This window comes from Neopelma chrysocephalum, unplaced genomic scaffold, assembly GCF_003984885.1.
Source record: "Neopelma chrysocephalum unplaced genomic scaffold, ASM398488v2 Primary Assembly neopelma1_182, whole genome shotgun sequence".
Classification (NCBI taxonomy): Eukaryota; Metazoa; Chordata; class Aves; order Passeriformes; family Pipridae; genus Neopelma; species Neopelma chrysocephalum.
In genome coordinates this window covers 118,354-133,786 of record NW_020897844.1, presented here as the reverse complement: position 1 = coordinate 133,786, position 15,433 = coordinate 118,354, and the positions used below count along the sequence as shown (strand labels likewise).

The window sequence follows — 15,433 nt, the reverse complement described above, 5'->3', positions numbered from 1 at the left end:
GCAGTTCTGGGAATCAGCAAGATCAGGTTCTCAGCATCGAGGGGCAGTGACCTTCAAAGGGCAGAGATTTATAATAACCAGATCAGAGAGCTAGGAGTCAATAAATACACTCTGCATTTCCAGTTTAGACTGAGAGGCAGCTGATATGGGAAAGATGGTGGAGGTAAGAGAGAAATCATAATTTTCTCCTGATGGTCCCGAAAATGAGCAGGAGCTTCCAGAAGGAAGATAAGCAGCTCCCACACAACCCTATAAAATACTCCCATGGAGGTTTCCATAAGCCAGAGACTGAGGAAGAACTTGTGCTTATTCCTAAGCACCACACCTACATGTCTTTTAAATCCCTCCAGGGACAGTGACCTCACCACTGCCCTGGGCAGCCTGTACCAATGCCTCACAACCCTTCCCGTGAAGAATTTTTTCCTAATATCCAGCCAAAACCTCCTCTGGCACAACTTGAGGCCATTTCCTTTTGTGCTATCACTGGGTGCCTGGGAGAAGAGGTCAATCCCCATCTGGCTCTAACCTCCTGTCAGGGAGTTGTGGAGAGTGAGAAGGTCCCCCCTGAGCCTCCTTTTCTCCAGGCTGAGCCCCCCACACCTGCCCCTCATCAGATTTGTGCTCCAGACCCTTCCCCAGCTCCACTGCCCCTCTCTGGACACATTCCAGCACCTCAACATCCTTCTTTATGAAGATGTAGTATCAGGGGAAAGCTCAGGACATTTAACAACATCCCTGTCCACCTTTGTACAGAGAGAGATTTCCAATACAGTTACTTTTCAATGTGAAACATTCTTCAAATTTACTTTGTAAAAACAACCAGCCAACCTAATTCTCCTCGATTCAGCAATAATTTTAGCAAATGTCCCAGCTTTGGGAAAAAAATTAGAGTTTCTGGAGCTATGGAGTCAAATAAGTTTCATTTGTTAGCAAAGAAAAAATAATTTACAGGTAGCTTTGGCATGACATAGTATACATTGGGCAGTCAACTTCTTTTTAAACAAGAAACTTATGCAACTTTTACAGACATTTTATCTGTAAGAACACATTCTATTAAAAAAACCAACAGTTGTGATGTCAACATTCTAAGTGAAAATAAAGCACATGACAGACTGTATAGGAAGTCTAAACATCTGTAATCACTTCTCAGATAGAGCCATGCTGCAGAGGCAATGTGCTAATTACTCCCTGACATACCAGCCTTCAGCACCCAGGAGATGGGGGATGAAGGATAAGACTTGCAACCTGACCTGTGCCACTGTCCAAATATAACTGACATTTTAGCTGGGTTTCTAGAGGTTTTTCGTGCCTTATCCCAAAGCCACAGATCCTATGGATCTCACCACTGATAGCCTGGTTAAAAGACAAATAGTTACAATGAACAGAAAAACGCATAAAATAGGAAAAATGGAAAACAAGTAGCTCCCAAAAAGCAGCCACTGTCCAAGAGCGTAAGTAGAAATAAATCCTTTTTAGCAGAGGAAAGAAACAAACTATTCCAGCCTCTGTGTGTCTGGTGACTCAGAAAACAGGTTGGTGAACAGCCAGTTTTTAATCACTTTCTGTTGTTCAGCTGAGTGCCCAGAATTCCAAGTCTCAGGTTTTGTCTGTTAAGTGGCGAATGACCAACGAAGAGCTCCAAGACCCACTTCTGAGAGGCTTCTGACGTCCTGTGGAGCTACAGCACATCTGTGCCCCAGCTGGGGCACCCCCTGGGCTCCTGCTCTGCCAGGGCCCATCCCCTGTTCATGGCACAGGTGAGCTTCACAGGAACGTCTGGTCCTCCAGGACACTGGCAACGATGAAAAAGTCACAGTCCCACAAATGTAAAACCAGCAAGAGTCCGGGAGGGAACCGAGCTCATCGCCGCCTGAAGGCCCGTGATATCCTCCAGGCATTGGGCTCCTCGTAGCGATTGTACAGCGGCTCCAGACGCTGCTGCTTCTTCTGCTTGCTCAGCTTGGTCGGGTCAGAAACCTTGAAGAAAGCTGGTGCAAATTCCACCAGCCAGCGAGGATCAATAGTTGTCACCTCCCGCATGTATTCCTTGGTGGTCAGCACCAGCTCATGATACACCACCCTGTGAAAAGGGACAGCAACTTTGTTTTTCCAAACAAGAAGCAACAAGACAACAGCTGGAGTTCTAAGCTTGCTCCTTTATCTCCTTCAGCATTAGGCTCCTTATAAGCTCCAATGCAGGCTCCAAAAGGACCATCCAGAAGAGCTACCCCTATTTTCCCCCCTCCTACTTCACAACTACTCTTCAGCATAGAATTCCTTCATTCCATTTAAAACAACACTTTTCCCCTCTTCAAAGACCAGTGTTCTAAACTCAATTTCACAATACAGAAACACGGAACTGCAGATTTCAGGCCCGGCCTTGGCTCCAAAAGTCAGTCTCATCTCTGCATGTTTAGCAGCAGAAAGAGCCAAAAGTAGACTTGAAACTTTCCTCACTCTGCTCAATGCTGAGAAATCAGCAACCTCTGCTCAGATCTGTACTTCACAAACACACACTGCAACTTCCTCTGTTATAAAGTCTGAAAAGAAAGAGAAAACTTCATGCTATTGCCTTCCTTACCATTCTGGCTGCCTGTTGAAGAGAGCACTGGATGGGTGGATATAGACCACTTGTTGGTCAATGAGTGTCCGATAACCTTCCTGAGGATCCTTCTTTGCTGCATTCCGGAAGAAGCCACTACAGATGGCCTTCTGCACCCGAACTGTTGCCTTCCCACAGGACACCACATCCAGCTTGTGCCTGCCAGACAACAGTTAAGAGAGGAAAAAGTTAGGGTTCTCCAGATTTGGGTGTGGCTACCAACATAAGGTTACCAAAATTTTATTATGACGTAAGAACAATAAGAAACAAAGTCACTATTTGTCCTCCTTGACACGCTCACCTGTCCATAATGCCCAACATCTGCTTGCGAATGTCCTGTGCCCTGCGTAAGGATCGGGCCTGGATAAAATTTTCATAGCACCAGGGATTTGAAAACTTGTTATTCTTCCATGAATTGTACACAGCCAGGAGGGTGAGGTGGTCGCCTTCCGTCTGATGGAACTTGGCTTTCTTTTGATCAGCAAGTGCTTGTTTATCCTAACACAAAAAACACACAGGAATCAGATATCTACGCTGCAGAGACAATCCTCGTGCAACACAAATGACATTGGGCCCTTGTCACTCACACCATGACATCTAAATCTACCAACAGATGATACAAAATGTTGAGTAGTGAGTGACTAAGGACCAAGTGATGGAAATCTAAAGGTCACTGGGACTGGTCTAAGTCAAAATGATGCCTGTATGAAAGGAAAGCCTAGAACTGTCCTTGTCAAAGAGAGACCTCATGCAGACTCTCCCGTGGGTGACAAGGACCTGACTATAAAAGATGAACAATTTTTTTTTTTACTGAAACGTTTTATTCAATTTCAGTACCTATTTTTGAAAGAACATTTCAAAGTAAATGGCTCATTTATACTGCAGGAAGTATATACACGTTGAACTAGCTGGTTTTTTTACTGCTCTAGAAATAACTTCAGTTACTCATCAAGAAAGGTGCTGCAGCAGTAGGTTTGAGCCTGCTGACCCACACACCTCTCCCATTTCTCCCATCTGTAAATAAAACATTAATCAAACACTGTAGCTACACGGATCAAAACTGAAGTTAACAGACTACACTGCAGGTGGCCACCACAAGGAAGAAATAATGGATTCAAGAGGAGCCTCCTGCTGCTGAATCCCACCACAGTAGAGCCTGTGGCTTGCTGACTTAAAAGAAAACAGCACAGGATAGGGTTTCCATGAAGAAATACTTTCTGTGTATCTGCAAATGCAAAGGCAATCTGAACTCCAGAGCTGGGACTGACTTGGTTTAGGCTGTATGTGTTTATTGGAAAATGCAAAAAAGAGAATGTAAGACTTCTCACTTCTACCTTCCCATCTGCAAAGAAACTACCAACATCACAGGCCCTTAAACCAAAAGGCATATCAGAGAGGTAATGCAGGAGCAAGTGGTCTGACCAAGTTACAGGTTTCTTTTGGCAACTCTGCTCACTCTAACCCCTGAGGCAGTCACACCAAACCCATTGGGACTGTAACACTGCTGCCTCTTGGCTCAGTGCCTCACCTTTGGCCTGTAAAACACGTTCTGCACAGACAGCATGGAGACTATCGTCAGCATTTCCTCACTGCATCCCAGATGGACAGACATGATCAGCATCTTACACAGCATAGGCTCCAAGGGGAATTCTGCCATCTGCAAGAAACATGTTTTCAGGGCACTCCATGGAAAAATCTTGAGTCTTCTCAGTGCAAAAGAAAGCAATGCCTTTTCTTGCATATTTACTTTCCAAAGCAGCGTGTTTGCCCCAGAATAACTCTGAAGCATGAAGCAAATTATTTGCCTGTATTTACTATCACAAGAATATCCCAACACTTACAGGAAATTTTTAGACATTAAGAAAAGTAACCTTATGAATAAGGAGTAATAATAGTTGCTCCTTAAAAAGCAGGAGGTACGTAATTGTGGTAAATGGAAAGCTACCAACAAAACACAAGAGAATAATAGGAAAAGGAAACCAACAATGCTAGGCAAGGCCTGATACAACTACTCTGTATTCCCCTAAATATTGGCAACTCAGACAGTGCTAAAAGGTATTTTATTTGGCCTACCCTGCGCCCAAGTCGAGTGAGCAGCCCCTCATCATCCAGAGCTCCCAGGGTGTAGAGCTGCTCCATGGCAGTTATGAGAGTTTCCATGGGAGGAGCATCCATGAAGTCGAAGGACAGCAAATCATTGATGCCCATAGCCTGAACAGAGGGAGTGGAGAAAGCCCAAGTTAAAACACTGAGAAGGAAGACACCAAACTCTTGCCAGAGATACAATGCCATCAAACACTGAGGCACTATAGAACTATAACCAAGCCTGGCTTCATGTCCTCACCCTGACTGCAAGCACAGTCACGAATACACAGCTGTACTCCTGCACTTGAAATAACCTGAACCAGCCCATGGCATTCATCCACCACTCAGCTTTCTGCTCTGTTCCTTTGGTACTGTTCCATACATCTCTCAAGCAAGATTTGGTCAAGGAGAAACTGAAGACTTCCCACCCTCTAAACCAGTGTGGCCTGGCAGCTCCACTGGACACTAAGTATGTTCCCAGAGAGCGGAATGGCAGCAAGTTTCCCAGATGCTCCTGAGTTAATCCAGTTTGCAGACTCTTAGAAGGATGGCACACACTTAGAGATGCCCAAATTGCAGATCTAAACCCATTGTAACAGTGTCTCATCTGTTAACAACAAATGTACCCTACACAGCCAATGTTACTGCTCTGAGGATTCCTGTTTCTTCTGCCTCCTGCAATTAACTGTCCTGTGCAGCTGAGACTTGTGATTTAGGTGGACATCCAACATAATAACCTTCAATAAAAATGCAGGAGCAAGCCCAGTGCCTGAGAATTGCTTTTGTTGAAGTTCACTAGAAGAATACAAAATTACAGCAGTACTTCATGAGACTCAAAGGAAGAGACTCACTTATTGAAACACTTATGTTGGCTTGCTACGAGTTGGTGAAATACATACCTTCAGGGAAAGCACTGTACTGGCCAAATTTGTTCTCTGGATTTCAGGCACGTTGGTGGTCAGCATTTCATCTCGATATGCACGCTCTGTATACAACCTGTAGCATTTTCCTGGGCCTGTTCTCCCAGCCCTCCCTGCACGTTGCTTTGCTTGAGCCTAAAGGTAACAAAGGCATCTCAGTGAACAGATGCAAACTGGCACAGGTGAAAAGAAGTACAATGACATGATTAATTATCCACAATTTTACTTGTAGTAATAGAAAGATTTTCAGTACAACACAGGAAAGTATGTATTCCTTAGGCACAGCCTCAAGGAGTTATCAAAAAATGTGATTTTATCATTGCCTCACTTTGCTCCCCTGTTCTTGGATGTCACATTGGCAGGATACACAACACTCAGAGGGGGAGCCAAACACAGAATGCCTACCTGTGAAATCGGTGTCACCACCAGCTGGTCAATCCCAGTCTTGGAGTTATAAACCTTCTGCTTCACAAAGCCAGGATCGACTACATAATATATTCCATCAATAGTCAAAGATGTCTCCGCAATGTTAGTGGCAATGACAACCTGTAAACCACATTTTAAGTCAGTACAAGTTTTGTGTCAGGTTGCCAAGCCAACCACACTGCTCAGCTTCATCCATTGGTACGATATGAGCAGCTTGTTTTATGTGCAACTACAATTATTTAATGTTGAAAGGAGAAATGTGTTCACAGACATGAGAAGGAAGTGCTACCTACAAAGATGGACAGCTTGTAAGTATCTACCTTTAGTTTAGGTTTGGGCAAAAAGAGAAAAGAGCATGATAAAATACACAATTAAAAGCAAGTGAAAAATTGTAAGTTTGTAAGCAGACTGCACTGACTTCAGGGAGAACTTTTACCTATCATCAAACACAACTCATATTTAGAGAAGAATCTTCCAGACAATATATCTCTACATATTCACTAGCTGCTTGGAGGAAATTTACATCCATTCAACAGGAACTGCATTTAGACTTTAGGTTTTTAAATTAACTAAAGTTAACATCCTTTAAAGACAGCACTAAATACCACATGACAAATACCCCACAGAGCTTTGCTACACCAGATGCTTTTATACACATTTTCAAAGGCTTACATAACTCAACATGTACACAACCAAAAATATGCTCTAAGCTGTAAGTTATCTTTCCTCCAAAGCTATATAATTTAAGCAGTGTAATACACCCCACTACTGAAGTGCATCAGCAGAAGATGAAGGCACAGGTATATGAAATTACCTTTCTGCTTCCTGGTGGGGCAGGGTCAAAGATCCTGGTTTGCATTTCACTGGGTAAAGCTGAATACACTGGTAGGATAATTAACTCTGGAACATCAGGTCCTAGAGATTTCATCCTTTCATAGAGGATTTCACAGGCAGTGTCAATCTCTTCCTGACCAGTTAGAAACACCAAAATGTCACCTACACAGGAAGTAAATTAAAAACATCCACAGAATCAATTCTGTTTAGTATAACTCCTGCATTAACATATTTCCATTCCTCACCCTTTCCACTTAAAGCAGAGGGTCTCCAACTTTTGCTAGCCTCTGGGCAACAACTCTTAACCAGGGGCAACATACTTCAGTCTTTCACCCAACTTTTTCAACATTTTAGTTACTGTATTTGCAAACAAGAGAAGATAGTGCTGACAGCACTTTGCTCATGTTACTAACACAATCCATGACTTATAGAAAGACCTTGCTCACAGATCCTTCAATCACCAATACCCAAGACCATTCTCCACTCACCTGGTGGCTCTGTTAAGTGGATCTGCATTACTGTAATCAGACTGGCATCCAAATAATCTGTTTCTGGCTCTTTTGTGTACAGAATTTCTACTGGGTATGTTCTGCCAGGAATTGTGAAGATGGGTGCTTCATAGAAATACTGAGAGAATTTCACAGCATCCAGTGTTGCTGATGTCACTATCAACTTCATATCCTGCCGCTTCTGCACTGTCTGGAGCAGGACAAAAAGTTCTCAAGTCATTTATTGCCTTTGGAACAACTAACATATGAGACTTGACTAAAGTCAGAGAAATACAACCTGTAATAAATATTAGGTGTTCTAATGTCTGAGTAGGGGGTGGCTCTTTCCAGTATCCAGAATTTCAGAAAACTGACCGCTGAGATCCCATTTCAAACCTCTTTTAGCAGCATTACCACAAGAAAGCCTTTGGCAGCAAAGGACAAGCAAAGCAAGAACACTCCTCTGCACATCCACCATTATGAACATCCAGGATGGCCAATTCTCATTGTTTCTCCTGCATTCTGCTTGCTTTGTCTTCACACAGAGGCTCATCTTACACAGATTCAGACTACAAACCCTTGTGAGCATTTGCTCTACTTCGGAAGAGACTCTTGGAGAACATGAATGAACCCAACCTGTGTGACCTCACCTCTGCCTGTGCTCTCCTACCCACACATAACATACAGAGAACACTGAAGCAGTAAAAATCCAATGCTACATTACCTTCTTCAGGAGTCCAAAGAGCACATCTGTATGTATGGTCCTTTCATGGGCTTCATCCAACATGATAATGGCATATTGGGTCAGATCCGGATCTATCAAGCACTCCCTCAGTAACATCCCATCTGTCATGTATTTGATGACAGTTTCAGGGCTAGTGCAGTCTTCAAATCGAATGGTGTAGCCAACCTAGAAAGAGTTGCACAGAAACTGAAGCTACAGAATTAAGCCATTAGCATTAACTCACAGTTTGATTATTCAAAACTCATTTTACAGCCTTCAAGAGAACAGACACGTGGACACACAAGTAAACCGGCTCCAGTACTGATTTTTCCTCTTTTCCTCATGCTTATTTTGGCCAGTTCTTCAACATGAAAATTTACCTCTTGTCCCAAGCAGCAACCAAATTCCTCTGACACCCTCTTTGCGACAGACATTGCAGCCACTCTGCGAGGCTGAGTACATCCAATCTTCCCTCTTGAGGTATATCCTGCCTCAGCCAGGTATTGGGTAATCTGTGTTGTTTTCCCAGATCCTGTCTCTCCAATAACAATCAGAATCTGGTTGTCATGCACAGCCTAGAAAAGGTCAGAATAGATACACTTGTCAAAATTTTTAAAAACCAACAGACCAAACAAAATCAGCATGGTCTATCTAGGACTAGGTTGAGCTCTTGCTCTTGCTTCAGTTGACCCAGACCAAAAATCATACAAGTATTCTTAGTGATCAAGTAAGCAATCTGCTCAACCATCCTTCAGCTGACTCATCCCTTGCCCACATGATCCTAGTATCAATTTTGACTTGCATCAATAAATATCTGGAGCTTTATTAAAATATACAGATATAATACTTTAAAATAAATACTGTGAACTAAGGTTCTGCACTTAAAATTATCAGCTGGCTATTCACCTGTCAACAAGCTAAACCAAGACTATTTAAGTTACTGCTTGCTCAAATCAGAATGCCTTTTCAAGAGTCTTACTTGTATCAGCTGCTCCTTCAGTCTGAAGATTGGGAGACTCTCTCTCTGTTCAATGATGGAGAGCTGGGTCTTCTTACCGTAAGAAGCTTTGTTGCCACCAAATGCATGTTTCTTCCACTCTGGGATATCATTTGGCATCATCCCAATACCTCGCATGTTTGCAGCTATTTGTCTTCCATCCACTAGAAAAGAAATAAACAATTTCACCATTACATCCAGATTCACACAGCACAGACCTTGATGATCCTGTTCCAACTGCTCCACCATCCAAGGCCTTCTACACTTGTGTGTTTAAATGTTTAAGTTACTACATGCATACACCCCACTATTACAGGATATACCTGTACACTTCCCTTGACATTCCTACTTCCATTTCAGTGGAAAAGCATTTCTTCTTTGACTTACTTTTTAAAGTGTGGCAGACAAACAGTATCAAGACATTTCTCCTGACTTGCTAAACTATCACAGAAAAGGCACAGTTCCCCTGTGCTCAGACATACCATCAGGGAGAGGATCCACCCAGTGTGTGTTCAGGCCCATGGGGATAGAATCCATCTCTGCTTCTCTCTGGGCTTGCTTAAGTTCTCGCCTCTCTTTAGCTAAAGCACTCTGCATCATTGCAGCCTGGGATAAGGAACCATCTGGGTTCTGGAAAGCAAGAAAAAAGTAAAGATTTCAAGTATTACAATTCCTTCAACTACAATTCTCTCTCTGTCATCACTGTCCTTCTTAGAAGCGTCTTCTGAAGATGCTTTAAAAGATGTTGAATTTTGTCTGCTAGATTTCCAGGGTATTTCCATTAGCCTGGGCTCATGACCTTCCATGGTCATGACTAATATGGAGTATCCTTACACTGTTGTCATGGTTTGAGAAGAATTATGTCACAACTGTCCAGTCAGAAGAATTATGGGCACAACCAATGAAAAGTATTTCTTTACCATCTTCAAACTTTCAAAAGCTTTTTATCTTAGAAAAAGCAGAAAAGAGAAAGTATGTTCTAACACACATAGGTGAAATGGCATCTCAGTTCCATTATTCCACTTCAATGTCACCAGTCAGGTTAGAACCCAGCTTTACTAGGAAGGAGCTTCAGTTCAGTGGTAATGTTTTTCAGGGCTCTCAGTAATGTGCAGGTGGGAAACTGATTGTTAAATTCCCAAATATTTATTTCATTAAATCAAGTACATTTGTTTTAGCCTGAAAACCTCTTACCTTTACTATTTTAATGGGACTCATATCCATGCTCTGTTTAGTGTGACCTCGAAGGAATGGTGGCTCTTCTTCAACTAACTCAATCTCAAGGTCCTCATCTAAAATCCACAAGTGACAATTGTTACAGAAAAGTTAAACAACTTTCAGGTACATAAAAGTGCCTCTTTAAACAATGCTTCCTGTGTATTCTTGACTATGAAGTACTTAAAGAGTTTTAAAAGTGAAAACCGCAATAAAAGTTCACAGACAGGGCACATCAAAATGCCACTAATAACACAGTCAGAGCAATCCAAGTTATAAATGTGTAAGATGATGGCAAATTGTGAGATGCTTCATAGTCATTCATATAATCAATTTCTTTTTGAATCAAAACATATCCAGAAACACAATGAATTTACAACAATAAGACTACTGGGAAATACCTTCTTCATCATCAACTTTAGGAAGAATCCCAGTCTCCTCATCAAAATCAGGAAACTCTTCCTTGGAAAGCACATTAGCTGCAATCATCTGGGAACAGAATGAATACAATATGAATTTGTCTCCATGAATAAACCCAGCTCACACCTACAACTCAGTTCTAACATTATCCCCATAAAACAGGAACAAAGGAAAGGTCCTACAGTCTAGCACACTTCTCCCTGAGTCATCCAGCCTCTGACCAAACACTCCTTTTGTTATTCCAAACAGCACCTGTGTGAAGCAGATGGCTTATGTGGGACTGACAATACAACACAGCCTAAGTGTCAATGGATAAAGATCCCAATCCCACAGGTCACAGTGACATATGGAGGTCCAACCTTCTGCTCCAAGCAGGGCTCATTTCATAGCTAGAACTAAGCTAAAAGCCCCAAATCAGAAGACAGCAATTCAGAGGTGAGGTGTAAGTTACACAAACAATCAATCAATCCAGAAGCTGCGTTCTAGTTCATGAAACTCCCTGGCAATTTTACTGACTGACATCCTATTTCCCTGAATGCAACACACACCTGTTTTATTTCCCACTTCTCTGGGTCTGAGATCCGGGTGAGGCGTTTCCGCTCCAGGCTGTCGTCCTCCACCTCCGGGGCGTTCACCAGGGACAGGTGACTGGGTCTGTCTGGGTTTCTCATGGAAGTTTCCTCATTGGTTTCTCCAACCAGGTTTCTCCTCCTGTTTGGGTTCAAGTCTTCCCCAGTGTCTTGATCAACATCCTACATTAGATTGATTAATCAATCAGTTCTACCTATACTGCACTTCTCCTTAGCTTCATAATGCCAATAACAGCCCATTCACAGAAAATGTTGTTTTGCAGGCTTTTTATTTTTTTCAGCTGGCATTGCCAGGTATCCCCAGGCCTGGAACACTCTACTCTGCCTTGGCAACAGTGGTGATTTAATTTAAAATGAGAAGCTTATCTCCTACTGAAAAAAGGAAGAAAAATAGCAACAGCTTGAGGTTTGCCCTGCCTCTTAGCTACCACATCAAGCCAAACAATTGTTAGGAACATTACATCAAAACCAGAAACTTAGAGCAAATGAGTAAAGTAATAAGCCACTTAAATACAGAACAGTATCTCAGTTTTTAATTCCCACTTGAACAGTTATGCATTAGTTTCCAGCAAAAAGAGTAAAAAATAGCAAAAATACGCATAATTTTAAAAATTTTAGCACATCCATACCTTCATGCTCAAGCTGGTTTTGGATCCAGTAAAGGATAACACTTTGACCTTCACTCTTTGCCCCTTGCTCACAACATCAGCAACATTGGCAACCCGTCCTTCTCTTCGCAGCTCTGAGATGTGGACTAAGCCCTCCCAACGCTTCCTGGGGGTGAAACAGGAACACTTGAGACATTGCATGTTATTACTCTGACAGTCCTTCAGATCATTCAGAATCTAGACTTGCTGTCAATATTTTGCTGCCAACTGACTGTGTATGTTCATAAACTGTCTTTTCTAACGAGAATTTTATAATTTTCCACTGTCAAATTTATTTTTCTGAAACGGTCTTTCATTTTGGTGCCAAAGTCCCTCTTAAGTACCCTCTTTAAGGTACTAGAGAAAAGAGAACTCAGATAGAATAGTACCAGCTCTATCGTGAACATCAGAAGGTACCTTAGTCCTTCCAGCTGCACAAAGCATCCAAACTGCATTATACTTGTGACTTTGCCATTGTAAATGTCTCCGATGGAAGGCTCCTCGGGTGGTGGACGGTCTATGTGCTTGTCTCTCCATTTCTCATGGCTCCTCTCCATGTACTTTTCTCGATCCTTACGGTCCCTGCTGAGACTGCGACTTCTGCTCCTTGACCGATATCTGGATTTTCCCCTGTTCTTCTCCCAAGTTCTGGAATGAGACCTCGAGCGAGATCTGTGCCTTCGCTTCCTGTCCCTGCTACGACTTCGGCTCCTCTTCCTTTTCTTCGCCCTAACAAACAAACATGACACCTTTGCAGTGAAATTCCCCCTCAGAAAAGAAATTCCCCCTCAATGCCAGTGGCCAAGACCCCTCTCCCAGTCACACCAGACACGCACCGGTGGTCGCTGCCCCTTTGCTTGCCCTGCCTGTCTGCAGTGGGCATCAGAGCTTCGAGCTCTTTCAAGGCATCAGCTGCCACTTTCACATCATCTTCATCCAGCATAGTCTGCAAGAACAGAAAATTGCTCTGTGAAAAGGCTGATAAAAAGCCTGTCACAGAGAATTAAGGATAGAATACAGAAAAGATAATCACATGTGTATCTATTTAGAAAGAATGTGTCTGATCTCTTTTTATCTCGCAATGTGTGATATAGAAAAAAAAGTAATAAAGCTCTCCTCCATTTCATCACAATATTGAGATAATTCTGCTTTTATACAAAAGAGAGCTCCACCTTAATGCCTCGAGTTATTACAGAAGTACAAAATGCAAGTCCCTCAATAGCATCTGAATATCCAAAATTTTTAACTAGTTTGTAACCCATCACTACTTTGAATTTGTGTAAGAAATGCGAGGTTACAAATTGCATGTCACAAGTGTCTCATATTCCAGATAGTCTTCAAAACAATATCAGCATGGTAATTCCTGTAACAGCTATTCCTTGAACAATGTGTAGTAACACCAGCCTTCTGCCTCTTCCACATTTCATTTCTTACAGTTCACTTTTATCCATGCGTTAGCAGGAGACGCTCGTATTAACATGAAAAAAGATTGAAATAAACTGAAAAAAAAAATTAAATAAAAACTCGCCTAAGTTTTCACATAATCACAAAAGAAATCTGAAATTATGACCTTACCCTGATGTTGGGATTGTCTGGCCTGCAAAGAGCTGGATACAATTCCCTCAACTTTTCTTTCTCGGATTTGGGTTTGACGATCACCTCTGATTTTGAGATTTAACACAACAACAACAAAAAAAAAACAAACAACAAAAACAAGCAATGAAACTCAAAACTTAGAAGTGTGAGAACAATTGACTCGACTTTTCTGTAACTGAATTTAAAGCTTAATTTTCATCTAAATGCAAAGGTTCATATAATTTTTACAGGGATTCAATTCAAGGGGTACCATGTCACCTTCCCACAAATAAAATTCTGATTATTAGTGAATATGAGAAAGACAAAAACTCTAAGTATTACACTCAGAATAACAGCAGCAGGATGCACACTGAAACAATAAGATTTGCCTTACAAGACTGGAACAGTGACTACCTCAATCTCACCAAACACTGACCCACTGGCTCTGTGTACCTTTGCTCGTAGATGGTTTCGGTGGCGGCCGCATCGTCTGGATAAGACGCAGCAAGTTACTAATGAGGGAATCCTGAAAAAAATAACAAAATACTTTAAGAAATTACTGCAATGCTGTTTTTCATTATTAGAAGGCACAAGTGAGGATTTATTATCGGGACAAAAAAAAGCTCAATTCTGAAGATGCAGGTTGCTTTTTAGAAAGCATCACTGGACTTCGTGTACATCCTAAAAGGGTCTAATATATTGAACCTGAAAATAATTATGACAAGTTTCATCTAAGTGGCTTTTCTACTTGTGGTTTTTAATCACCTATTTAATTCAACCACAGTTACATCTGAGGAAGTGATAAACACAGCATCTAAGCATCATAGAAAGACTTATGACACCTGCCTTCATCAAAAGTTGTTTCTTCCATATTTTATATGCTCAATGTGACAATAAGCAGTTCAAGTCCTCAGGACGATGCTTTTCAAAGACTACAAAAGTTTTTAAAAAAGGAGGGATGGGGAGACTTGGCTTGATGAGACAGGAATACTCAGAAGCTAATTAGTACATAGTTTTCCAACTGAAGAAAACCTAAAATCACTCCTCATAACTCTCTCTTTGAAGTAAAAATCTCTATAAAATATACTAGGACAAGGAAAACACAGGGTTCAGGTCTCACTTACAGTGAACTCAGCACCATTCTTTAGCAGAATTGCCTTAAACGTGTCAAACGTAGTATTTTTCTCGGCAAGGCTTATCACAAACTCGGCTGTGAGGAAAAAGCATTAAGTAAATTAAAATAAATAAAAGGCAGTGTAAGGGCTGCGCACAAGGCCAGAAGCTGCTCTGGGACCAGCCAGGCCGCTCTGCTGCGGCACCGTCAGGAGGGAGCTGCCCCTCAGCCCCCTCCCCGGGAGCCCAGACCGAAGCACTTCCTCAGGCTCACAAGTTTTTTTTGAAGCAAAATTTATCGTCTGAAATCGAAAAGCCCCTTCGCAAAACGCGTCCAGGCCGACGGAAACAGGGCTACAACAGCCCTCCGCAAGCTGCCGTCGGGCCGGGAACGCGCCACACACCCGGGAGCGCCCCGGAGGGGCCCAACAGCCGCGCCCACCGCACTTACCCAGGTCCTTGTCGTTGATGCCCAGGTGATTGTCGAGCTCGGTGCAGACCTTGGAGACCAGCGACAGGTACTCGAGCTTGGCGAGCTCCTCGGCCGCCACCACCTCCGCCATCCCGCCCCGCCCAGCCCGGCCGCTTCCGGGACGCGGCGGAAGTGACGCCATGACGTGACGTGCCGGGGGCGGAGCCGGCGGGGCGGGGACACGGCCGGGACATGGCGTCGGGACCCGCACGGGCACGGGAGGGCTTTGCTGGGCAGGAGGGCTTTGCTGGGCAGAAGGGCTTAATGGACCGCCAGCCCGGCCGAAGCAGCGGGGCTGGGGCGCGGTCGCTTAAAAGCTTTTTCC

At 42.9% G+C, this 15,433-nt stretch overlaps 1 protein-coding gene across 1 annotated transcript; it reads right to left on the bottom strand.

The window, feature by feature from the left end:
• Window positions 1–679: 679 nt before the first annotated feature.
• DHX8 (DEAH-box helicase 8) lies at window positions 680–15,199 on the bottom strand. The gene is made up of 23 exons (XM_027702287.1): window positions 15,088–15,199; window positions 14,648–14,733; window positions 13,977–14,049; window positions 13,524–13,609; window positions 12,785–12,894; window positions 12,366–12,677; window positions 11,931–12,075; window positions 11,260–11,463; window positions 10,693–10,780; window positions 10,271–10,368; window positions 9,559–9,706; window positions 9,059–9,240; window positions 8,460–8,654; window positions 8,080–8,265; window positions 7,356–7,566; window positions 6,848–7,029; window positions 6,013–6,153; window positions 5,587–5,742; window positions 4,676–4,813; window positions 4,131–4,259; window positions 2,904–3,100; window positions 2,582–2,761; window positions 680–2,080 (listed from the first exon to the last, which is right to left on the bottom strand). The coding sequence occupies exons 1-23, from the start codon at window positions 15,197–15,199 to the stop codon at window positions 1,861–1,863; spliced, it is 3,579 nt and encodes a 1,192-aa protein (XP_027558088.1). The 3' UTR covers window positions 680–1,860.
• Window positions 15,200–15,433: the final 234 nt, after the last annotated feature.